General features: G+C 38.2%; 2 protein-coding genes across 7 annotated transcripts in view; one reads left to right on the forward strand and one right to left on the reverse strand.

Moving 5' to 3' along the window:
- VASH2 (vasohibin 2) overlaps window positions 1-6,439 on the forward strand; it is a 37,553-nt gene extending 31,114 nt beyond the window's left edge. Inside the window, exon 8 of the mRNA XM_030872984.2 lies at window positions 3,208-6,439. Within this exon, the coding sequence (XP_030728844.1) occupies window positions 3,208-3,280 (73 nt within the window). The 3' untranslated portion in view covers window positions 3,281-6,439. The remainder of the gene's footprint in view (window positions 1-3,207) is intronic.
- ANGEL2 (angel homolog 2) lies at window positions 565-25,414 on the reverse strand. Of its 6 annotated transcripts, none has more exons than XM_060294965.2 (9): window positions 25,193-25,414; window positions 22,706-23,031; window positions 17,931-18,187; window positions 16,453-16,522; window positions 14,828-15,249; window positions 13,799-13,925; window positions 13,325-13,382; window positions 11,097-11,260; window positions 565-1,529 (listed from the first exon to the last, which is right to left on the reverse strand). In XM_060294965.2, exons 1-9 carry the CDS (start codon window positions 25,249-25,251, stop codon window positions 1,399-1,401), a joined length of 1,614 nt encoding a protein of 537 aa, XP_060150948.1. In that variant the 5' UTR covers window positions 25,252-25,414; the 3' UTR covers window positions 565-1,398. The 6 variants fall into 6 exon arrangements, with proteins under 6 accessions (XP_060150948.1, XP_060150963.1, XP_030728847.1 ...); XM_060294980.1 differs by lacking the exons at window positions 565-1,529; window positions 22,706-23,031 and adding exons at window positions 1,873-9,488; window positions 20,950-21,203; XM_030872987.2 differs by lacking the exon at window positions 565-1,529 and adding an exon at window positions 1,873-9,488.
- Window positions 25,415-25,706: the final 292 nt, after the last annotated feature.

A 25,706-nucleotide genomic window follows, 5' to 3' on the forward strand; every position in this document is an offset into this window, starting at 1 on the left:
GAGTGGGTAGGGTTTGTTCTCTCCTTGACCTACCCTGTCGCCTGTCCTGCCACTGACTTTCCAGCAGGTGCTGTTGGTGAGAGGACCGAGGGAGAGAAAATAGGTCAGTGCAGAGTTATCCCAACCCCTGAGAAATGATATGAAGCTAGGGTCTTACTAGCATTATTCTCATATAGGAAGGGCAGCACCTTTCGAGTCTCAGGAGGAGGAGAGGTGTGACTTGGTGTTGAGGAAGATGCCAGGCCAGGAAGAAAGCATGTGCAAGAAAGGTTCGGAAACTGGGGTGAGCTAATTGGTAGGTGCTGCGAGGACTGTGGAGCAAGGGATTCTCTTGTTAAGCACAAGGGATTGCTAAACTTTCAGAGGCAACGGGAGATCTAAAGAGCTGCCATGGTAGAAAATTATTTCAGTTGCTATAGGGAATGATCCCTATTGAATCCTTTTCTAAAGCAAGGAATGCACATGGGTACTTCAAGCTTATCCTTTGGCCAGTGGATTTTTTTTAAAAATAAATTTATTTTATTTATTTTTGGCTGCATTGGGTCTTCGTTACTGCGTGTGTGGGCTTTTCTCTAGTTGCGGCGAGTGGGGGCTACTCTTCGTTGCAGTGCGTGGGCTTCTCACTGCACTGGCTTCTCTTGTTGTGGAGCATGGGCTCTAGGCGCGCGGGCTTCAGTAGTTGCAGCACGTGGGTTCAGTAGTTGTGGCTCGCGGTCTCTAGAGCACAGGCTCGGCAGTTCTGGCGCATGGGCTTAGCTGCTCCACGGCATATGGGATCTTCCCGGACCAGGGCTCGAACCCGTGTCCCCCGCATTTGCAGGCGGATTCTTAACCACTGCGCCACCATGGAAGCCCGGCCAGTGGATTTTTGACTACTGAATTTTCTAAAAGTGGGGCACACTGCGGAGGGGGGGAGTAATTTACCTTTCTAACCACATTTGCCTTAGGCTGATGCTAACTTAAGGGGAGTCCACTTGAGGAAGAAAGTTCATATTAGCTATTTGTGAAGACAGCACCACGCCAGGCAAGGAGACAAAACAGACTTCTTTCAGGCTTTATGACAAAATGAACAAGATATTGATACATATGGACTGTGAACCTGGCTTGTCTGCAAAATCCCTAGTTCTCCCCACATTAGTTGGCCAAGACTAGGGCAGAAATACAAGTTTAAGTTTGAATCCTCAAGCAAAAGCGTGCTCCCTTTAGCCGTCAACTCAAGAATGGCTCTTGCAGTTGTCCCCCGGAGCCACTCTACCAGGCCTGAGGCAGTGGCTCTGTTTATAGGGAATGGCTAATCTCTAGGGCATGTATGCGCTGGAGGACACCATTGCCCTGAAGGTCAGAAGCCTTAGGCGCTTTGATACAATGAAGGGTGTAGGCAAGGAAGTATTGGGATTTCTACCCACAGCCGACCATATTTATCAGCATCATCTGTGTATCCTGGGCACCAGGAGAAGATACACAAAGGAATGAGAGGCATGATTCCTGACCAATCAAGCAGGGCACGTGGTCCAGCTGAGAAGTAAGCCCTGTGCAACGGAGACAAGAAAGGTTACAAGTTATTTTCGTAGTGCCAGGTAGCAGGTCAGGGAAGGTTTTTGTACCACTTTGGATAATCTAGTTTCAGAGGGGATGATCATAGACTGCTAATGACTGTTCAGAAATGGGACATCTCTGAAAACAAGAAAGGGAGGGAGAGAGGGAGGAAGAGGGGAGAGGGAGGGCCAAGGAGAGAGAGAATGAGAACGTGACGGGTGGTAGAATTTGTTGCCGAAATTAAGCCTGGTGTCCTTTATCGAGCAGCACCCTAAGTAGAAGCTGGCTGTTGATTTCTTGTTCTAGCAACGCTGAATGACTTGGACCACATTCATGCCAAGGGAAAAACAAATTTATTGCTAGGAAATCTTTCAAAGGTATAAACCAAGAAACTTTTAAACAATTATATTTTCATTTTGGTCTCTCTCTTCTTTTTTTTTTAACACTTAAGACAAGGTTCAAGTGTAACCTAAAAATGTCTTTGATCTTCTTGTAAAAACGTGAAACTTTTCAGTTAGAACCCAGACATACTGGTTTACAATCTGGGTTATGTCTTACCAAAGAAGGTGAGGAGGAGGCTCTTTTTTTTTTTTTTTTTAAGGAATTTTGCCTTTAAAAAAATTTAATTAATTTATTTTTGCTGTGTTGGGTCTCCGTTTCTGTGCGAGGGCTTTCTCTAGTTGTGGCGAGCGGGGGCCACTCCTCATTGTGGTGCGCGGGCCTCTCACTGTCGCGGCCTCTCTTGTTGCACAGCACAGGCTCCAGACGCGCAGGCTCAGTAGTTGTGGTACACGGGCCTAGTTGCTCCATGGCATGTGGGATCTTCCCAGACCGGGGCACCAACCCGTGTCCCCTGCATTGGCAGGCAGATTCTCAACCACTGCGCCACCAGGGAAGCCCCGAGGCTCATTTTAGAAATGGAAAAAATTGTGAGATAAATCATGAGAACACTTAGGTATGATTTTATACTGGGAAGTCACCTAGGAAGTATCTTCAATGAAGACAGATGATGTGCTACTGAATGATTTCTTTCCCCACCTTGAAGTACTTTCTTACGACTTCCTATAAATGCTTGGGTGTACTGTCATATTGGAAAGTGCTTGAGAAAATGTAATTAGGGAAGAGAGGTGATTTGCCACTGAATGATTTTCCACACTGACCTGCTTTTACAGATGAATTCTAAAAGATTCATCCTGATTTTATACCCTCAAGCCTGGAATGAATAGTGACTGAGAATCTTCACAAGAACCTGAGTCACCTGAGACATCTTGTAGGTGCTGGGCTTCCCCAGGGCAGCGACACAAGGCGGCCAAGGTTTCTAGGAGAATCTGGTTCAGATGTTCAGTTCTACTGTAGTCAAACATTTTTAGACCCTTGCAAGGTTTACAGAAACTAGGTTTCAGAAGTTAGTGTGACCAAGTTCAGGCTTAAAGTTGAAGAAACTCATTCAGCAACCTGTAAATTTTTTTTGAACTCTACAATGAAAGCCTATTAAAAGGTTCCTTAAAACCTATAAAGGTGGATTTGAGAAACAAGAGGTGGAGTTGGGAGCTAAGGCTGGTGTGTGTGTGTGTAGGGGGGGCAAATACCAAAAGGGTAGAGGTCCCTGACAATACTGAATGATCTTTCTGTCCCTTCCCCTCTCGCCTACCATCTTTCTTTTACCCTTAGGCCTGCATTGCCTGAAAAGAAGGTGGCTGATCTCAGCACTCTGAATGAAGTGGGCTATCAAATCCGAATTTAGGCCAGCAATACAGCCAGCAACAGGGCTTCTATGGTGCTTCTGTCTGCACTTTACCCAGCATCTTCAGGAGGAACTGCAACTATTTATTAAGAACTTGTGAATTTTATTTGTAAGGGTTCACTTGGAATAGACTCTGAGTGGGTGGTAACAATGAACTTTAAAAAAATTCACGAAGGGACAACCATGAAAAGGCTAAGTAATAAATCCCACTGCGGTCAGACTGTCTCCCTCACTCCAGATAGAAAGGATAAGACCATAACTGTAGTTTTATATTTTCCCATTTACCTACATTCTTTTACTTGTTTTAAACAGCAGTAGTAAATGTTCATGAAACCCTCCCTCCCACTTTTGATATAGTAAGGTAAACTCAATCAGTATTAATGTCTTTTTCAGCAATAACAGCGGCAAAGATTGGTGGGGTCTTTTTGTAAGCAGTCAATATTACCTCAGCATCTTGACATCAGATATGCAAATTTAATGGTGTTTTGTTTTTTTATATTCTATTTGTATTGTTTCCCCAATATTTTCCATGGGGATCTCCACAAGGTCTGGAATTTTTTTCCTGGTGCACACATGCGATGAAATTTAAGGTATTATATATGCAAGTGTTTTACTAGAAAAGCACTGAAATTCTTCTGGCAATACGGGAAACCATTTTCAGGACCTTGGAGTTACTTCTTTCTTAAACCTTTCTTAAAGCATTCACTGACAGCAGTTTTTGTTCTTTCAAAACAAAAGAAAAGCACGTTCAGAAGCTAGTCTATGTTCTGTCACTAACATTTAAACTTTGCAGGGTCCAGCAAAAAGCACACAGGGTCATGAACTGTTACACACATTTAGCAGTATTGCAATTACCTCTGACAGTAACACACTCAAAGGCACAGGCCAGGAGTGAATCAGTAGGTCTTGAGAACCAGCTAACCTTGCTGATCCCATTTCACCTGATTTCGAAACTCTAAGTCAGGCCTCGATTCTGAAGGACTCACTGCTGTTAGAGATGTGTTCTGATGTCTTATATTAAGACCAAATACAACACGATGTGATTATTTTCCAGTACATTGCTTTTAGGTACCACTTCAGGATGCTTAGGAACTGGTATTGGAAAATACAATGAATTAGAGAAGCAGAACCTTAGTTTTAATGGAAAAGTCTTCAGGTGCAGTGTTACACCTTATAGTGTGATTTAGTCCACGGAGCACAGTATGAATATCCGGCCTGCATATGGTAGTTACAGTGTAACTTCTGGCTGCAGACCACACAGAATAACTCTAACAGCATACCAAGTCTGTATGTTATCAAGAGTACAGCTTCCGTTTCATATGTTTGATCTTAGCAACCATGCCAACTCATGAGACCAAAAGGCATATTTAAGTGAAGTCTGCTAGTCAACAAAAGTGTTATTTCAGTCTCAGTACTTCCCCCTCTGGTTTTCTTTGACTGAAGTGTACATCTCAGTTAGATTAAAATACAGCATAAGTTAAAAATTCGGAACTTAACCACTTTCCTCAAGCATAGTACTATCAGTTAGCAGAATTTAAAATGAGTTATCCATAATCTTCACAAGATGAACCCATTTGCAGCCTCATGGCCACTTGTATTTGGATGTTTGCAGTCGCCAGTGAATCATTTCATTCTCATTCTAAAACAATACTGACCTAGCTCTCTCTCTAGATGAAATACCATCATCTGTTTATCAATCTGAAAATACTATATCCAATAAGTAGACTACTTATAACATTGCAATCATTCTAAGAGCTTGGAATAGGATTTTCCAAGTATTAAGTACTGTCCAATCTAAAATATGGAATGTCAAGAGTTGCATAGCCTCTTGTTTCCCACAGAAAAGGGGAAAGGAATAGGAATACAGCCTGTTTCTAATATGCTGATGTATAAGCCTTAAAACTGCCAACTGGCTTGATGATTCAATTAGTAACCTGATTTATTCCACACTCATTTCTTGATTTTAAGATTCATTTCCCCAAAGCAAGAGTTAGTCACAGAAACATGAAAATTAATTTAAAATGTTCTTGGTTGTTATTCTATTTTTATTGCCTATGGAGTATGTTAATTTCTAAAAGATATGAGAAAGGCAACAAACTCCTACATTCTAGTGAAGTAATTTAATTGATAAGGCAAAAAAAAAAAAAAGACATGATTTACCCCCTAGAACTGATTTTAAAACTGGCTATAATTCAAAAGATAAAAAACAAAACTATGAAGTGATCTGAAATCTAGTTTTTAAAGTTATTAATGCAAGAGAAATTTTATGCTTAAGCCATTATGGCAATACATGCAAAGTTTAAATGAATGACAGAAATTTTGATTCTAGACTACATGTTGTGCTGTTTTGAGTACACTTTATTTCAGAAAGTGGTATTTAGTGTTTTCTATACACTCTGAAATCATGAGCATTTCACTTTTTCTAAGTCAATTATTTCATAAGGATTTTATTAATAGATATTGGTAAATAGAACTTTGGAAATCTTAATTCAGTATTCTTACTATACCCGAGGCTTTTGTAAGCTATAGTTTTATGTACAACCTTGTACAGTTTTTTTGACATGCAATTCAGAATCTTGTTTATTCTCTGGACTTTGTTCTGGCCAACACATTTTTTAAAATCTTTTAAGAAAAACTGTGATTGTTTTAGTGGGTATTTTTCTAAGTAAATGAAAACTTGTATAATGGTATTTTAGAGAATGCCAGATAAGTGCATGTTTCAAGTTAATGTTTTTCTCATCACCTGTATGTTTATACACAGCATGGGACTTTAATAAAACCATCCTGGAAACTCAAGGATTGTTTTCCTTCTAAAAATATAAATGGTGTGATTTTTTTCTTATTCCTCTTATTACATACTTGTCCTAGTAAACTAATTTATCACTCTGTCACCCTTGTTGGTAAACTAATTTATCACTCTCTCACCCTTGTTGTCATCCACAATTTTCAGACTGTGTTAAACATCACTCTATTTTGGTGTATCTTAATTCACTTATATTTTGGTATCACCCTAAGTAATAAAGGCTGAAAAGGGTAATGAAACAATTTAGAAGAGGCAACAAGTCAGTTACACAGCTTAGTACATCTACCACAAAATCTTCAGGCACAGATGTACTAGTACAATAATATATTAGGTAACTTACAGGGAAAAAGTGCAAATGACTTGACGTGAATGTTTCTCCAACCCCTTGAATTCTCTGGATCTTAGTTTTTTTATGAAAGCAAAGGGTTAAAAGCAGACCGCTGCTAAATTCCAAAAAAGATGATTTCAAACACGCATACAGATAGCAAAGGCTACATACAGTAAAGCATTTCATTACTCCATAATATATCCCTTTCCATTTAAAACTTAAATAGCATAGGGAATTCCCTGGAGGTCCAGGGGTTAGGACTCTGCTTTCACTGCCATGGCCCAGGTTCAATCCCTGGTCAGGGAACTAAGATCCCACAAGTCGCAGGGTGCAGCCAAAGAAAAAAAAAACAAACCCCCGCACCCCCACACACTTGGATAGCATAGCGCTTGAGACTGGGAGATTTGGTTTCAGCAATTAACCAAATTTAATTTAATTTTGGCAGATAAATACAAGGATCCAACAGAGTTATTAACTCTTTGGACCGAAAAAAGTAAAGAAAATGGACGTTAATTTTAGTGGAGCTTTTTTTTTTATATAAATTTATTTTTGGCTGCACTGGGTCTTCATTGCTGTGCACAGGCTTTCTCTAGTTGCAGCAAGTGGGGGCTACTCTTCGTTGCAGTGCGCAGGCTTCTCACTGCAGTGGCTTCTCGTTGCAGAGCACGGTCTCTAGGCGCACAGGCTTCAGTAGTTGTGGCTTGCACGCTCAGTAGTTGTGGAACACAGGCTTAGGTGCTCCGTGGCATGTGTGTTCTTCCCGGACCAGGGACTGAACCCATGTCGCCTGCATTGGCAGGTGGATTCTTAACCACTGCACCACCAGAGAAGTCCCTAGTGGAGCTTTAAAAAGCTATGATGTTACATGGACCCTTTGGCCTCCAGTACACAAAATAATACTTCATTCTATAAGCTAAAGTAGAAAGCAATTTTATGGATTAACTCTATTGAAGTGAAGCACATGAAAAGGGCCTAAAATCACAATATATTAATCAGGATACAAAAAATTAAGTTTTCATAGAGGTTTTCAGGGATGTTTATCAACAATACCTATATATAAAGTTAGTTAATAAATTCACACAACACAAAGTAGTAATCAATGAATCTTCATTTTTCTTTCCCCAATACTAAAAGGGGATAAATATACTATGTGCTGTTATTATTTGATGATGACAATATCTGCTAATTAGAACATACAATTTTCTGAAAACTTACTACGAAATGAAAAATCCTAGAACTATAGTTAATACTGTGAGAGAAAGACATTAAACAGTTAAAAGTACTTGCTTATCGCTATAATTTTTACTAGGCAAATCCTTGTAACCCACATGCCTTTTGGGGGTATTTATCTGGTTTATTTTTTAAACATTGTAGTAAATACTTTAGTAGAAAAACTTTTAAAGTCCAAGACTATAAAGTAGCTGCTGCTTTCTAATTTAAGATGAAGTATTCTATTAAGAAAACCCACTGTAAAAAAAACCCACTGTAAAACCCATTGTATAATTCAGTATAATTCAATATAAAATTACTACTTAGTAAAAATGTATATAATTCTTTGATCCCAATGTCTAAAAAAGGAAATTTTCAATTATGTTTAAAAATTTTTGATTCAAACACTTATACAGAGCCAACTACAGGATATTTTAGGCCTGATCTTCACCACTTTATAAAAAAAATCAGCATCATCTCACACTGCTGCATAAAATAAAACATTTTAGAAACAAAACCACAACAGTTAAACCACAACAAAACAAAACAGTTAAAGTTACTACTTATGAGCATTAGGTCTCCAAGTTGATATCTCTCTAGAGTTTTGCTGGCTTCCTCTTATTTCTAAGGCAAAATAAAAATAACCTTATAGCTGCCACTTTGTTCCAAATATGTTTCCTAATAAAATAAATTTCTACAGGATTAGTTAAGTAAAATAAAATATCTTTCCCAATCCAGGGATCTTTTCTTGAAACCGAATATAAAAAAAAAAAAAATTACTAGGGAAACACAAGGCATAACCCCAATCTCTGCCTCTCCTAGGTATCCTGCAATGGTCTCTGACAGGATGGAAAGTGGGCTTGTGTAAAGCACTTCATCCTACTAGTTATGGTGACCTATATTTCCCCAATAAAATGCAGGCATATTACACGGCTCAGGATAGTAAGAAGATGGATTAAGCAGTCTGTACAATTTTGAAAAGCATTACTGAGCCCCCTCAAAAACAAACTATAATGGTTGGCTGGACACTTGTGAACCCGATGATTTCTGAGATGAACTACTTAGGACTCAACAAACATATGATCCTCATGATGAAATCGGGCCTCTGCAAGGGAAATGAGTTGTGGTTTGTAAGAACTCAAAGATATTTTGGATCCACTGTAAAGCTTGCCAAAAACATGAAATTCTTTACTAAGAGGACTAAAGAAACTGCACTGTATTTAAAAATCACTGTCAATTTTACTGGAATTTATAATAAATATTTACAACTCTTTTACAATAAAGAGCGTTTAGATCTCACTTGTCAGGAAAATATTTTTTCATTATCAAAAAAAGAAAATTGTTGTAAACTTGTTTCTTCTGCTACCTGTTTCAAGCATTTAACATAACCTCTTCAAAAATTCCATAGCATAAAAATAAGTAACATGCAAACTCTTAAGAACAACTTTACATTCTTTGAAAAAGAACATAAATGGGAAAGCACAGTATATATGTAATCAAAGAAGAGTAAGGGGCTTCCCAGGTGGCGCAGTGGTTGAGAGTCCACCTGCCGATGCAGGGGACACGGGTTCGTGCCCCGGGAAGAGCCCACATGCCGTGGAGCGGCTAGGCCCGTGAGCCATGGCCGCTGGCCTGCACATCTGGAGCCTGTGCTCTGCAACGAGAGATGCCACAACAGTGAGAGGCCCGCGTACTGAAAAAAAAAAAACAAAGGAGTCAGAGCTCAAGTCTGAATTTAGCCAATAAAGGCAGATGATCCGAAGAGTTATTTTCGTTTGGAAGTCCATTAACAGTCCATAAGTCTTGTTCTGTAAGAAGTGACAGTCTAGCTAGAAGTTTCAAGCCACCAACCAAAGCAACTTCGGCTCCTATATTAAAGAAACATATACATATTTAGTGAAACAACAGGTTACTGTAAATCATATAAATCTTTTTTTTCTTTTAAAACAACGATATATAGCTTGACACCCTTCTGGAAGTCTAATATGAAACAGTTTTTAGAATATGGTTAAATTTTTATTGCGATATAACCTAATTATAATTCTCTAACAAACAGATGTTTCAGATGCTTGTTTTTTTCTATTTCAGATTTTTTTCCATTTCAACTTCTGCAAATAATCTTTAGAAGAAAATATCAATGCAACACATAAGATGTTAAGAATAATTTGAGATTGACAACTACCTAAGAAATTCACCCATCAACCTTTCTGTAGTTGTATAAAATCAGACAGACCAAGCCACATCTGAGTAGGACGTTTATGAGGTGACTGCAGAATAAATTAGTATAGTTTGGTCCCAGACACTCAGTACCCATGGAAATAGAGTAAAAGAGGATGTGCTCTTAATGTTAACAGTAGCGATGCTGGTCCATGGCACACTTCCGCCACCTAGTGAGTGTTCTTCAGTATGACAACTACCAGAACCTTATTACAAATTCAAAGCAAGCTTATTTTGCAGAGTTGATCTAGCAGAGAGGAGTAAACCCCCTCCTGAATGTTACTAGTAAGGTTATCCTTGTGAAGGAGAAAACAAACAAACAGATGAGAAAAGAAAAGTAGCACTGAAAAAAGAAAAAGGAAAAGAAAAAAGGGGAAAATCAGGAAAAACAAAATAGCTGTCCACATTTAGAATTTTCAGTTTTCTGAATATATTTTTGACTTCCAGTTACTTTAAATGGCACTTTATTCTCCATGTTAAGTCCTTTGATTAGTATTTAAAATCTTGGGCTTCCCTGGTGGCGCAGTGGTTGAGAGTCCGCCTGCCGATGCAGGGGACACGGGTTTGTGCCCCGGTCCGGGAAGATCCCACATGCCGCGGAGCGGCTAGGCCCATGAGCCATGGCCGCTGAGCCCGCGCCCGGAGCCTGTGCTCTGCAATGGGAGACGCCGCAACAGTGAGGCCCGTGTACCGCAAAAAAAAAAAAAAAAAATCTTGTTTTCATTGAATCATACAAGGAAGAGTGTGTTATCACCTTTGCTTTTTGAAAACACATATATTATAGACTTCTCTTTCCAGGAAGAACCAATATTCCAGGCTCAACATGACAAAACTGTCAATTGTTGGCAGTACAAGCAAGGCCCTACAATGAAGGCAGCATACTTCAGTAAAATTTAAGTACAAAACTGTATGATGTTGCTGTCACAAGAAAAACATAAATGTATGGAGAGTGAAACCAAAGGGCAATATGAAAGATCTGTACTCTACCTCAGAAGCCGACTGGGACTGGAGGGTAGAGCTGTGGATATAATTCTTGGGTAATAATTTGCTTTGAGGTGTTCCACTGCCTCCAACTTTTGCAGGTGATAAACTGATTTACTCAAATATATAACCAATCTGCCAAATATATTACCAATTTAAAAATATTTTTAATTTCTAAATCTAAGCATCTAGATGTTTAGCTAGCTTTCTCAACTTTAGCCCTGAAGTTTTAGTTACTGTGTTCTCAAGCAGAATTTAAGATTACACGCATTCTTTACCTGGCTGCCCAGCAACACCTTCCTTTTCAGCGGAATAGAAAATATAATCCACAGTTATGGCACTTCGGGAATGACAGGTGGTCACTTCTGGAATTCCAGTGTCAGGAAAATAATGTGAATAAACAGATGACAAGCTGAAATGGTGCTGTAACTTTGAAGATAATCTAAATTGAAAAGAAAAATTATTTAGCATCAAGTTCTTCATGATTTTTATAATTCCTCCTATTTAAACCACTTTTTCACTTAATTTCCAGACAAAACCAGACATTAGGACAATCTTTATTTAAATAGACCATATCACAATTTTGCATTCCTTTATTCATGCAGTGATATCCAAAACCCATTAACAGAGCTGTGATACATGGGGTGGGGTGTGAGTGGGGAGCTCAATACTTAACCGAATAATGTGACTTTTAAAATTAATTATAACATATTTGAGAGATTCACTTGCGAATGAACACATATTCTTAAACAATTTATAAGTTCTTTGTTGTTTTTAAGAAGGAAAATTAAAGTGGCCTTTAGGAATGCTATTTAGAACTAACAGACTTCTGATGTCAGAGGGCTTATATTTTACCATTACTGTTCTTGGTATGGTATATGAGATAATTTTGTACTGCATCTTTTTTTTTTTTCTTGGCTGCACTGCACGGCTTGTGGGATCTTAGTTCCCTGAGGATTGAACCTGGGCCCTCTGAGAGCATGAAGTCCTAACCACTGGACCGCCAGGGAATTCCCTCATACTGTATCTTAAAACAGCTTCTATAACGGTTTACATTTACCCCACACTACAAATACACATAATGTTATGGGTAAAAGGTTTAAAAATCATTTCCTACTAACACATCATGAATTTTAAGGATCTTTTATGTCACAAAAGAAAACAAAATTTAAAAAAACTTTTTTTTTATTCACCCAACAAACATTTACCAAGCACGTACTAATAAGTCCCAGGCACTATCTCATCTTATGCGCTGAGAATACACAAATAAAGATGTTGCTCTGCTTTTAAAGAGCTCATATGTCAATAAGCAAAGGTAATTGCTTCAAGATGCTCTACTTCCAAGTTTTAGCAACTTTTTATGTCTAAGGACTTATATTTACAATATTTTTAAATGTAAAATAGGTCTCCTGCAAACTGTTATCTTACTACCAACATTTCAGTTTACAGATAAAAGCTATGCGTATACACACACTGTATTTATATAGATACTTTAAAGTATCTTTTCTTATACCCCATTTTGTTATAAAAAGATTTTAGAATTACTCAAAACTAAGTAGTTGTTAGTAAGAGTAACCTTTTTATTAATCTTACTCAGGGAAGTTTTTACTTTGAAAGTTTTAATCACAGATTTTTATATATTCTTTTTCAAAAATTCAAAAAAATTGCTTTCTTACTAATTCTTATATATATTTTCCCAAAACAAGATATACAAAATAAAATAAGACTGAGGAGAAAGCAGATAAAAAGAATGAGAAAATTTTAAATGTTAAACGAAAGTCAAAGCTATAAAAGAGCACAATATGAAACAATCAAGACATTTCAAGAATCTCCCAAGGGACAAGATTTAAGTCTCCATCCTGTTGTATTAATATACATCTGTTTCTCAACCACAGCCCTAAACATTCATGATTCTTTAATAAAAAGAAATCCAGGCATCTTCACCCAGCTACCTCTGATGGCCCTTTCCTGTAGTTTAAGAGATACGTATAATTGTCTTTTCTACAGACATATTCTTTTTTGGGTCAATTCTCCTTAGATTTGTTTCAAGATCCAGTAAGTCAAAGGAGGCTAAAGGTCCTCTTGAAATCTGAAAGATATTTTTCTGTGATCTTGACCTTTGTTTAAATATGTAAGAGCAATAAATTTCAAAGATAATAAATTTACTAGCCTGTTCAGGTTCATGGACAAGCTGCTTCTATAAACAGCAGGGTTTAAGCACTTACTATTGTATGTCAAACACTGAGCTTTACATGCTTTGTCTCATCTAATCTTCACAACAACCCAAATTATAGATAAAGAAACTGAACCTTAGAGATGTTAAATTTCTTGCTCAAAAATCACACAGCTAAAAAGTAGCAAAGTCAAGGTTGGAACTCAGGTCTATTTGACTTAAGAGCCAGCATTCTTCACCAGCATAAAATATCATCAACTTCATTTTTCATCCAAGTGATTTCTTTACTCAACTGAAGTCAGCAAATGTCTATTGTTGCTTTCCAAAACTCACTTTTCAGCTGTTACTAGGACCTCTGTTTTGTCCAGCTGTGTTTGTGTCAGATCACTGTCTGGAAGAACAAAGAGAAATATATTTATACTATCAATGTATTGTTTTGTTCTAGCTTGCCTTAGTATAGTCCTTTTACTCTAGGAACAATATTTAAGACATATCTAGTTTAGATAGATGCCTAGTAAAATGGTTCATTCTGGTATCTATGTTTTGATGATCTCCAGAATTAGCAAAAATAAAACACAAACATTTCCAAAGCAACATGCAAGTAATTCACGCAAAGATAATTTTGGAAGCTGAATTTTAAAAAGGTAAATTTAGAGCTCTTAAAAAAAAGGAATAAGCAAACAACTATATGCTTTTATATATGAATATTCATCACTGAGATGTTATCCCTTTAAAAAATTTAGTTTTATGTCTTCAAATGGAACACTATTATCAAGAAGACTGCCAAAATGTATTGCAAACACTTACCTGTCTTTTCTACTTTTGGTACCTGCTGTACCTCATACACACAGTTCTGTGAGATACCTAGGTTTGGGGGCCAAATTGGAATAGATAAAATTCTTTGTCCCCGTGAAGACTGTTCCTGGCCAGATACCTAAACAAAATTTCAACAGGTATCTTAGGTGAATAGATTTTAAATAGTTTGTGTACTGAAAAGTTTATTTCTCAGATAAAAGGGAATCCAAGAATGGTAAATATTACCCTTTATTCATTACATTAATTATTTGTGCTTATAAAATCTTGTTCAAATAGAGTTCAGAAAGCACTTATTATTTACATGTAAATGGAAATCTTTTCCTATGCATGTTTTTGTCTAATTTGGAAATCTAAACGATCTATAGTTTTGGACTAATACTGCTCCTCCTTTTTTACTACCTGCAATATATTTCCTGCTACATAAAATACTAAGAGAGATCAACTCTTATAAAATTTTAAACTATCATTCAAAACTCAGTGGTGGAGAGTTTATTTTGGTTAAATATACCGAAGATGAAATAATCTAAAGTAAGCAAAAGAAAGTACAATTAAAATAAAAACATGGGATAAATTACACTCAGCTAAAGAATTAAAATATTTATCACTGTATAAAGGGAAGCTTGTATAATAAATAAATACTAAATTACTGTTTTGCCAACTATATTGGCCACATCCAGCATTCAAAATTCTATTCTGCCACCTTGTAAGTAGTTCCTTATTTATGCAGTACTCATGTCTGTCAACGCTTTCATTTTTCTTCTCCTCTCCCATTCTGAATTTTTTACTGCCTGTCAATTCCTCCAAGCAAAATGTTGCCACAAATAGATGGAAATTCAATAGGTGAAATTCACTCAAGTAAATATAATTACTTATCAGTAGCTGTAGCTCATCATCACAGGTTGGTAAAGTGAGGGTACTGACTCATCAAGGTTTTCAAATAGCCCTGTGATGACTACCCTCACTTTACAATGAAGAGAGAGACTAAGTCCACCTCCTAATAATGAGGAAGCAAGCACGTACCTTTCCTATGGCAAGTCCTTCATAATTCAATTTCCCTTCCTTTATAAAACTATACAGTGGAGAACCAGGAACAGAATTAAAGTCACCACACATAACAATGGGGCAGAAGCTGCCATCTTTCTGATGGGCAACACTGGAAATCTCTGCCAGAAGCATTGCCAGTTGGGTCAGTTTAATATCACCTCGCCTTGGGTTATACAACAGATGTGTGTTAGCCACACAGATTGCAGGGGAGGCAGCACTTGGGATTTTGGGCTGCAAGAGTAACACTAATCCAACATTGTCTCTGTCCAATAGAGGAACATCACGGCGGTAGAATTCCACTGGGTTCACTGATAAGAGGGAAAATTTGGAATGTTTGAAGCAAATGGCACAGCCATCAGGTTTCCTTCCTGTCCGCATCTTGTATTCACAGTGATAACCTAGAGGAAAGAAAAAAATTTTAAACGAAGATGGCTGGTTTTTTATATATGTAAGTATTAGAAGAACTGTGTTTTGCCACACACACACAAAATTATATATATGGCAAAACACAGTTCTCCTAATTTTTTGAACAATGTTTACCAAAGTGTATTCTGCAAAACATTAGTAATGTAGGATGTTAATAAGTGTTAGAATCAAAAAAGTCTGAGACTGGGTCAAATAGATTTTTTTACTGGCAGACTTCAGGGTTACATACGTGTACATTATCACCATTCTCATTTCCATCCTAACAAAAGTCAGAGTCATGACAAAGACAGTGAGGCCTTACAGTAATCTGCCCCCTCACCGCCCCCAACCCCATCTCTCTCACCTTTTTGCCTCTAATTCTTCCCCGCTTGCTCCACTCCACACACAGCAGCTTCACTTGCCTTAAGGCACTCCAACTTCAGCGCCTTTCCCTTGCTATCTCCACTACCTGGAAAACTCTAGCCATGGCTTGTTCCTTCACCTCCTTTGTCTTTACTCAAATGTTACCTTCTCTGATCATTTTGTTTAAAACTGAAACCTGACCCATTTGCTTTTCTCCAGAAAACTACCATTACCTAAGGCACTATTTACTTGTTTGTTCAGTTTATTCTTGGCCTTTCTCCACTAGAATGTATGCTCCCCAAGGGCAGAGATTGTTGCCTGTTCTGCTCACTGCTGTATTCCCACTGCCTAGAACAGTGCATGGTGTACAGTAGGCACTCAAAAAATATCAATATTTGCTGCATGGATGAATGCGAAGTAGGCAGCATTTCTCAAACAGACAACCTGTTTCTAGAGGTATTCACTCACCAGATTTTCAGCTTCTATCCATTACACACGGTGGACACTGGTATTATATGATGATGAACTAGACACGATGGTCCCTGATCTCATGGAACTCAGAATCTTAGGGCTCTGGGAGTAGGCAAAGCAACTCCTGGAAAGGAAGCTATTAAGGGATTCTTGCATACCTTTCCATCCGAATTAAAATTATGTATTAACACAAAAGGTCCCATTTGATATACCTCAATCTTTTCCTGACCTTTTGAAATGCATATTAAGTTTTTTCAAAATTAAGATTTTAGGTCCAAATACACCACACATCTTTGTTATTAGCAAGTTATACTTTAACAACCCATTAAGTAAATCTGGCTAAAGTAAAAGTTACACTGTACCCAATGATTCCAAACTTGGCCTGATCTCTGTTCCATAATGATCTTCTTGCACTTCTTGCAAACAAAGTACCTTAAAAGAAAAAAAATGGCTTGAATTAGAACAAAAATATGCAAATATGAATTTTCTGGTGCTTTTGTCTTTAAAAATAGGTTTCTAAAATTCTAAAAACCTGATGAAAGCTGAAATAAAAAATTTTTTTTTCCTGTAATGTATAGATCTATCAAATTAATGTCTCCAAATTTGATCAGCCCCCAAAACCCTGACCTTTAATCACATGAAGCCCTCTTATTATCCAAAACTGGTATTTACCAAAGGAAATATTTATAATTTATATGTTGGAATATTTTTCCTGAATTTACATGTTCATTAGTACTAAATCACCATTTTTTTAAAAAAATTTATTTTATTTATATTTGGCTGCACTGGGTCTTCACTGCTGCACGCAGGCTCTTCTCTAGTTGTGGCAAGCAGGGGCTACTCTTCGTTGTGGTGCACGGGCTTATTGCTGTGGCTTCTTTTGTTGTGGAGCATGGGCTCTAGGTGGGCAGGCTTCAGTAGTTGTGGCACATGGGCTCAATAGTTGTGGCATGTGGGCTCAGTAGTTGTGACTCGCGGGCTCTAGAGCGCAGGCTCAGTAGTTGTGGCGCACGGGCTCTAGAGCGCAGGCTCAGTAGTTGTGGCCACGGGCTTAGTTGCTCTGCGGCATGTGGGATCTTCCCAGGCCAGGGCTCGAACCTGTGTCTCCTGCATTGGCAGGCGGATTCTTAATCCATTGGCAGGCGGATTCGCCACCAGGGAAGCCCCTAGTCCTTTTTTTTTTTTTTGCGGTACGCGGGCCTCTCACTGTTGTGGTCTCTCCTGTTGCGGAGCACAGGCTCTGGACGCGCAGGCTCAGCGGCCATGGCTCACGGGCCCAGCCACTCCCCGGCACGTGGGATCTTCCCGGACCGGGGCATGAACCTGTGTCCCCTGCATCGGCAGGCGGCCTAGTCCTTTCTTAAGAGATAATTTTTTGAATGCTATCATCTAAATAAATTTTTGCACGAATTATTTAAATTTTGAATCAAAGGAAATATTTACTGAATACTTAATATGGTGCCAGTCCCTGTCTCAAAACTGATCGATGCTTAAAACTTTTTGGATCTTATTTGAAACATTATATAATTATTTATATCAACAACCATTAGCAAGTTATTCCTCCAAAGTTATGATACCTTGTTAAAAACTGTTCCATCACTATATTTATATATTATTTATTTTTGGGCCACGCTGTGGCTTGTGGGATCTTAGTTCCCCGACCAGGCCCTTGGCAGTGAAAGTGCAGAGTCCTAACCACTGGACCGCCAGAGAGTTCCCTCATCACTATATTTAATGTCTTCCCTTCTTACCCTACAAACAAAAGGGATAAAACCATTTAGTTCAGAAATGAATCCAACTCTTCCTTATGTGAAGAATTTTGATGATATTTTGTACTTACATCTGCATCATAGTGTTTAATTTCTTTCAGAATATTGGGAAACCTAAAACTCCAGTGTAATACTGGCCGCTGGCAGTGCTTATAAAGGTGTGAATTGTCTTCCAATAAATCTTGAGAAAGTATATTATAGGACATCACTGAAAAGTCAAACTTGTTCTCACTGTCTTCACATATGGGGTCATCATTTTTGTCTCCTAGGATCTTCGTTTTTTCTTTATTATGGTTACATATATATTCCCAATCCCGTTTTATTGTGCCTGTTAAAATATATTAGATAAAATACAAAGAATTAATAAAAAACGGATCATATTTTTCCTGTATATAAGTATTTTCTTGCCTTTTAAACATTCCTATAGGCAATGAACAGAATGTTTTTCCCTAGGAAATGGCAATGTGGTACTTAATAACTAGAAGTTGTCATCAAATTGATTACAAAGGCAGTAAAATGATACACTGACTGACCAAGAGGTACAAAACTGTTTAAAAGGGTCTAGCAAGTCATTTTGGAGGCTGAGAGTGTGTGTTAATAAAACTGACTATATTGGGGTCACGGTTTCTCACTTCCCCATGGTTACGAAGTGGCTCTGCCGCAGACATGCTCAGCAACTTCATAACCATGATAATATATTTGTATGTCACAGCTGGCCTTTCAATAAGGTGATTTCACATTGTATTTTATCACCTATTAGTATGATAAGATCATCAAATGCTTAACTAAGTTCCAGAAACAATTCATCTGAGAAATCTGGTTTAGACATGAATGAAGGGTATATAATGACAATAAATGGAAGTAGTACTTACTGGAAGAATGCAAACAAAATAAGCAAAAGAAATATTTTTAATGCACACCAAAGCAAAAGTTAAATGTAACACAGCTACAGAATGCTAGTAAATGATGATGCCTGACTGACAAAACTAGCATGCAGCAACCAGGAATGTGTGATAGTTTATATTCTGCAAAGACACCATGTACCCTGATAAAGTGATGAGAAGAGGATCAAATAGCATGAGATTTTGCAATTATAGGCAGTCTTTGACTTAGAAATGCCTACTAAAAATAAATATATATATGTGTGTATCACTATAGATACAGACACACACCACTAAGTATATATGTTTATATATATGTATATATACACAGACACACACACACCCCCTTTGATCTTGTCTTCCTCACCCCACCATTAAAAAGGATACTCTTACTGCCATGGAAGCCATGAAAAAAAATGTGGAACATTTTAGAGAATCTATAAGCTCAAAAGAAGGGAAAAACAAGAAATGGGATGAACTTGGGAAACAAAAAGATTTGAAGATGGACTTTTGAGAATGATTAGATGATATGAAAAAAATCTGAGCCCTAGAATATCTTCCTTTTCCTGAAAGAAGGTTTTCACTTCACTGGATGACAATCCCTAAAATTTCACCAATTAAAAATTAAATTGAAGAAAAATATTTTATATATGGGGGAAAAAAGACTAAAGGGAAACATACCACTGTTTTTAAGAGTAATTGTCTCTGAGAGGAAGGATTGTGGTCGATTTTTCCAAATCTTCTACAATGACAGTATATTTACAGTCAGAATATCAACACACTCTAGTGGGGAGGGGGAACTGGTTGAGGGCAGTCAAAAGGTACAAGCCTCCAGTTATAAGATGAATAAATACTAGGGATGTGATGTACAACATGATCAATGTAATGAGCACTGTGGTGTGTTCTATAGGAAAACTGTTAAGAGAGTAAATCCTAAGCATCCTCATCACAGGGAAGAATATTTCTTTACTTTTGTGTCTCTGTGGAATGACGAATGTTCACAAAAATTATTGTGATAATCATTTCATGATGTATGTAAGTCAAATCATTATGCTGTACAACTTAAGCTTATACAGGGCTGGTATGTCAATTATATCTCAATAAAACTGGAAGAAAAAAAGTGTCAGTACACTCTATAAAAATGCCAGTGAAGTAAAAATTTTAAAATATACTCTGGCAAATTGACTTTAATCAGGTTTCTTCCCTCAAAATCTAAATGCTGATATCTGCTGCACTGAGGGAATAGGCATTTTGACCAGAGGACAGAAGAGGAAGGTAATTTTTATGAATAGTGAGGTCTGGGTGGAACAGGGGAGTTGGAATTATGATACCATGAAGGTACTAGGAGCCTGAGGAGAAAGGCTAAGAAAAAATGGTGGAAGGAAAGAAAACCAAACTAAACAAAGCATTCAACTATTACATAATTTAGCCTAGAGCTAAAGAGAAGGAAACTATCCCCTTCCTTATCCTTCACTGAAAATGGAGAATCCTACCGCTAAAGGCCACAACTAAAGCAAATTATACTGACTCCACACAACTACCCTGAGATTTATAACATAGCTTCTATGAGGAAAACAGAACTGATTCTTAAGAACTGATTATCTAGAACACAATTCATTCATAAACAGGGGACTGTCTATGGTTTTAGCCACAAATCATTAAGTCTTTATATGTATACGAGATGGAAAGGGCTCTAGTCATACAAACAAAATGCAAGCTACCATCACAAACTTACAGCACCACCCTCATGACACCACTGCATTAAAATATGAAAGATGGAAGTCTAAAGAAATCATTCATACTTTCTTGTAGAATATGTATATATAAAGGCATATAAAAGCATTAAGATTTGTATAGTCCTGGCAATTAAGAGTTTGTAACCAAGTCTTTTTGCAATTCCATTTTTTAAATAACTGAGACCATCAGATTATCAAATTAATACAGTGGCTTTCAGACTTCTACAGCTTGTGTAACACTTTGGCATTACTTTTCATGTCATGACCATCAGTCCCTGGTATGTTGGGACTGGAGCTGGGATGATGGGGTAAACACATTTTATCCTGACCACATTTGCTTTTAACAAACATACAGAAATGTATTTGAATGCTAGGGTTCCCTGGAAGACAGTTTGAAAACTACTGAGAGAGTGGATAGTCTCTGGCCTTCACATACTTCACAACATAAATTCACACTACAAAAGCTTATATACCTTCCATGTCAGGAGCAACAAGGTGATCACAGCAGAGAAGACAGATGAATCAAAGAAAGTAAGCAATAGGCCTGATCGGGTTTTTAGGGTGCCTAATTAAAAGGTCATAATTGTGTCACACAAATCCTTCAAATACCACTTTAAAGTGATAGGCAAGTTAGCAATGCTGTTCTCTTGATTGAAAAGTAGTATTAGTGAAATATCAGAAGTCACAAATATGGCTTAACGAAGAGCATTTTCCTTATTCACAATACCTAGGAAGAACGGACATATAAAGAGTCAGGTTGCAATCAAAGTTTATCAGTATGTAAATGTAATTCCCCATCCATTAAAGGGAAAACAACAACACCAGGATTTTCTGAGTACCTACTATGAAGCCAACAGTGTGTTAGGCACTTTGACATATCTCACTTCATGCCTCCACAGGCTTTCAAAGTAGGCATTATTTTACACTGGGAAACCAAGGAGCAGAGAGGTTCAGTGATGTCCAAACCCACACAATTAGTGGTGGAGCAGAATGAGAGCAGGGAGCGGTTCCTAAGCCCATGCTTGTGTCACTACACCACCGCTTCATCTGAGAGCACACCTGATTTATAACAAAACGCTAAACAGAAGAGGAGTGTGTCGTCCTGATGAACAATGAATACGTGAATGAGAAGCTATCTCATGTCATCATACAGCCCTAGATTTATAAAGTATGCGTTGTCCTTAGGAACCTAATTTTAATGTCTCTAAATACACCTTTTAATCATTCAAACAAAGCTTTGTTTATAAACATATGTGGTGGTTAAGTGCTATACAAATAAATTTTCACTTTTGAGTGCTTAGAATTTCTACTTAAATGTGTAGTAGAAGTTCTACTTGAAAGAGCACTAACTAATCTAGCTCTGACTTCCAGGTGAGACACTGTGAATGCCATCCTTTGACAAACTTAGGTCAGCTTCCTACACTTTAACACTCACACAGCCTATTTTCGTATCTTCAGTAGGAATGATCTTCACTGAAAACCACAGCTCAGTAAGAAAGACAATTCCAAATTTACTTAGACAACTCATGTATACTTTGGAGGTAGGGCTTGGCTGGCGGCACAGAGAGCCTAGTGAATTGTTTAGAGTAAAAAGAATGTGAGAAAAATAGAAATAATCAAGATATCTAGAAAAAAGTGTCTCAAAGTTGAATAAGATGTGGTTAAAAGATAAAACTTCCCACAGACTCTCGAGATTATGTCTACAGACCTCAGTATGAGAAATATAAATTTAATAAGCTAAAATCTGATTCTGTAAGAAAATAGCTTTCATTTATGATTGTTTCTATTTAAGGAAATTCTTTTGTCTTATATAATGAAGATAACATTAAAAATGAAAACATGATTTTTTAAAATAGCTGTGGACTCCCAAGCATACATCCACCAATTTCTAAGAAGTCTAAGGACCTTTGTTTCAAAAACACTGAATTTGAAAATTATTCTTAAATTAAACTTAATGTTTTAATCTAGTCCTCCATTTGTTTTCCAACTTTAGTCTATATGTAGAGTCACTTCTATTTTTACTGCCAGAAATACACAATTAATTGAAAATTTCTTTTTAAAAGTCTTAATTTTAAAAAAGAATTTCCTTTTTCATAACAGAAAACTACTGGCTAAAAATAAACACCAACACCTCTAAAACCTGCAGGTTTTCTTAAGGATTAAATATGAAAGTTTCAATTACTCTATGGCTTATCTCTATTTCTCCACCAAGATAAATGTCACCTTTACCTTGGTGTTTTCTTCGTTTTGATGAAGGCTCATCTCCCTCAGAGTTCATGATGTAACTAGAGAGATGAATCAAAGATGTCTGGCTCAGGTTGTCAGGTCTCCAGTTCCAGTACTGAAACTGAGTTCTAGACTCAAACAAACAAGGTGGTCTCCAATTTAGTGAAAAATGCCTACTACTGAAGTATGGGTAAGGAGCACGAGAATAATGTCCAGGCCACCTCATACAACTAGAAATATGTCTGTTCCAGCAACACCTTTGCAGATTCTCCCACGGTGCAGTCCAGTCTCTGCCGAGACTCTTCTGGTGATGGGGTAACATGGGGTATCTAAAAGAAATAAATACACTCCTTGAGGCACCACTTTTTGTTCAGCTGTAGCACACAAAATCTAAATGTTTCCTCAAGGGAAGGTAATGTCTAATATTTAAAATCTGACTTCTAAATCTGTGAAGGATGGGGGAAAAAGCAGCCATCACTTAACTACTAGTGGCAGTATCTCAATACTCTCCCTAAACAACTATGAATGGTATTCTAAACACTTAACATAGAATCCACCAACCTCCCGAAACACCAGATGCACTTCTAAAAGTCCACACAATTCAACTGTGTTGAATCAATCACCAAACTGTATTCAGAGTAGCTTTCTAGCATCTAATAAAACTCAACGGACAAATAAAATCCACAGCAAACATAATACTTAAATCAAATATAGAACATATAAGGTGACTACAATTAAAGTGAATCTCTCCAACCTGGGTTTGGAGTAAAAACATGCTTCTGAACATGTTTTTTATACCAAGGTTATATTTTCCAAACATCTTTATAGCTAACAAAAGACTATCACTACTTCATAAAAGTACCTCTCTTGCTAATCAGTAGGTAGATAATTTATTGTTTCATGCTACTCCCTTTTTTTTTCTTTTAATTTAAAGCACGCTTCTCCTTGAGGGAAATGAAAGAGAATTACTTACTAGAAATTCACCAACACTCCAAACCCAACAGCATCAATTATCTGATACCAATTATATGATAGGTTATAGAATGAAAAATGTCTCCAAAGTAGTGTTATTATTATTTTGAATAGATATATTGCTCTCAGGCTCTCCTAAGAAACAACGCAACTCAAGCACCACCTTCTTTCTACTACACTATTCTGGCAAAATGCTAGGATTCTGAGAAAAACTTCTATCCTTTCCTCCAGAATTCATTAAAGGTACATTTCCAAGATAGCGTCAATAATGTCCACTTTTATCACCAAAAGAATTTTGCTTAAATTGTATTTAAATGTTATTTGACTTTTATATGTTACATTTGTTTCATTTTAACAGCATTTAAATTTTTAACTGTTACATAAATTTATTGAGCAGTTTACACATTTTCAAACTGTTCTCTAAACTCAATGTAATTGTAAATCTTTAAAGACATGACAAGGGTAGTGTATCCTGCTTTGTGACAACTCTGAAAGCCATAGAGATTTGGAGCTTGCCCATACATTTTCTATCTTAATAAGCTACCGTACTGAAATATAATACTTGTACTACAAAACATTCTCTATATCTGTAGGTACTTAAACAGACTTTTTTTTTTTCTCTTAAAATGATGAGCTCCTTCACGGCCAGAGCCTTCTTATTCATTTTAATCTGGGGCTCTTCCCAAGTGCCTAGCACAGTGCCTGACACACAGCTGGTACTCAGGAAACATTGTTGACGACTGTCAAGTCCCAAGACTACAGGAGTTAAAACCAGATCCCCATAACTTATGTAAAAACTAATAGAGTGCTGTGCTTCCCACGTGTGGTACGCCAGTCGGTTTCGCGTGGTACACATTTAAACTTAAAATTTTTTATATCTAAGTATCCATTTCAAAATGTATTAGGAAAAAAAATCAGTATACCAAACCCAAGATCTCACGGATACTGCTTAGGAAGACTCTAACGTGCGCAGCACCTATTGAAGTGCTTTTTTAAAAAGTGAGTCAATTTCAAGAAAAATATCCATTAAGTAATATAGATGTGAAAAGAGAATTTGGTAATAATCGTAAAGGTTGGGATCCCAGTAACTAAAGTTCGAGAGACACCAACACAACAACAAACCAGCCCCTCCCTGCAGACCGGCAGCTCCCGGAGGGGGCTGCAGGGTTGGGGAAGGAGGCCGGGGACCCGGAGGCTCAGGCTGGCTAGGAGGTTGGGTTGGGGGAAAAGGGTCGGGACTCTGAGGCCAACCTGGTCCGGAAAGCACGAACCCGGCCCATGGCCGACGCGCTCCGCGCCCGGGCCCTGGACCCCGTGGGCCGAGCGCCCCTCCGGCTGCGCGCCGGGTTTACCTATCCCTTGGGGTCTCCGGAGGTCCGTCCTGACGGTACCGCGGCCCGGGCCCTCTTCCTCGTCCAACCCCCACTCCCCACCCCGCCCCGCCCCGGTTAACCCTGGCCGCCCGCCCCCAGGCCGCCCGCCCCTCCCTCCTCCCTCCCGCCACCCAGCCCTACTGACCTGCCTCTCCCCACCACACAGCGGCCGTAGCCTCTCCTCACACAGCGCCACGCTTCCATTTTCCCCCTCTGCGAGCGTCCAATTCCCAGGCCCCGGGCTCAACCTCAACCGCTACAGCCGATTTGGCGGCGTAGAGCATCGAGGGCTCCCCATCACTAGGCGTCGGGCCTCTCCGCCAGGCCGCAAAGCATGCTGGGAGGTTCAGTGTTGCCCGCCGCCAAGTCCCCATCTTGCGCCGCGTAAGTCACTGAGTTGCCTCTACGCCAAATTCTGTTCAAGAACCCTGCGCAAAGCGTGTGAAGCAGGGGCAGCCATTTCTGAACAGGGCAAAACACCCGACTTACGTCTTAAAGAAACAGAGGAAATAAACTAAGCGGAAGGTTTATTAAGGCTTGTGGGAGGGTTCACTGCAGTTACTGTTTAAAAGAAAAGAAAAGAAAAATATAGTGTATTTATATAATGTCCTTGGGAATTTCCAAAGGTGGATGCCCAAAGTGGGGAAATGCCCTTCTCT

The sequence above is a fragment of the Globicephala melas genome, chromosome 1, assembly GCF_963455315.2.
Source record: "Globicephala melas chromosome 1, mGloMel1.2, whole genome shotgun sequence".
Classification (NCBI taxonomy): domain Eukaryota; kingdom Metazoa; phylum Chordata; class Mammalia; order Artiodactyla; family Delphinidae; genus Globicephala; species Globicephala melas.

Bases quoted from the DNA above. Each gene is read 5' to 3' on its own strand.
- ANGEL2 (XM_030872987.2), bottom strand. From the start codon at position 25,251: ATGGAAGCGTGGCGCTGTGTGAGGAGAGGCTACGGCCGCTGTGTGGTG. The intron at 18,188-22,705 runs GTAAAGGTGACA...ATATTTTAACAG, and splicing joins AAAACGAAGAAAACACCAAG to GCACAATAAAACGGGATTGG. The intron at 16,523-17,930 runs GTAAGTACAAAA...TTTTCTTTTAAG, and splicing joins TTAAACACTATGATGCAGAT to GTACTTTGTTTGCAAGAAGT.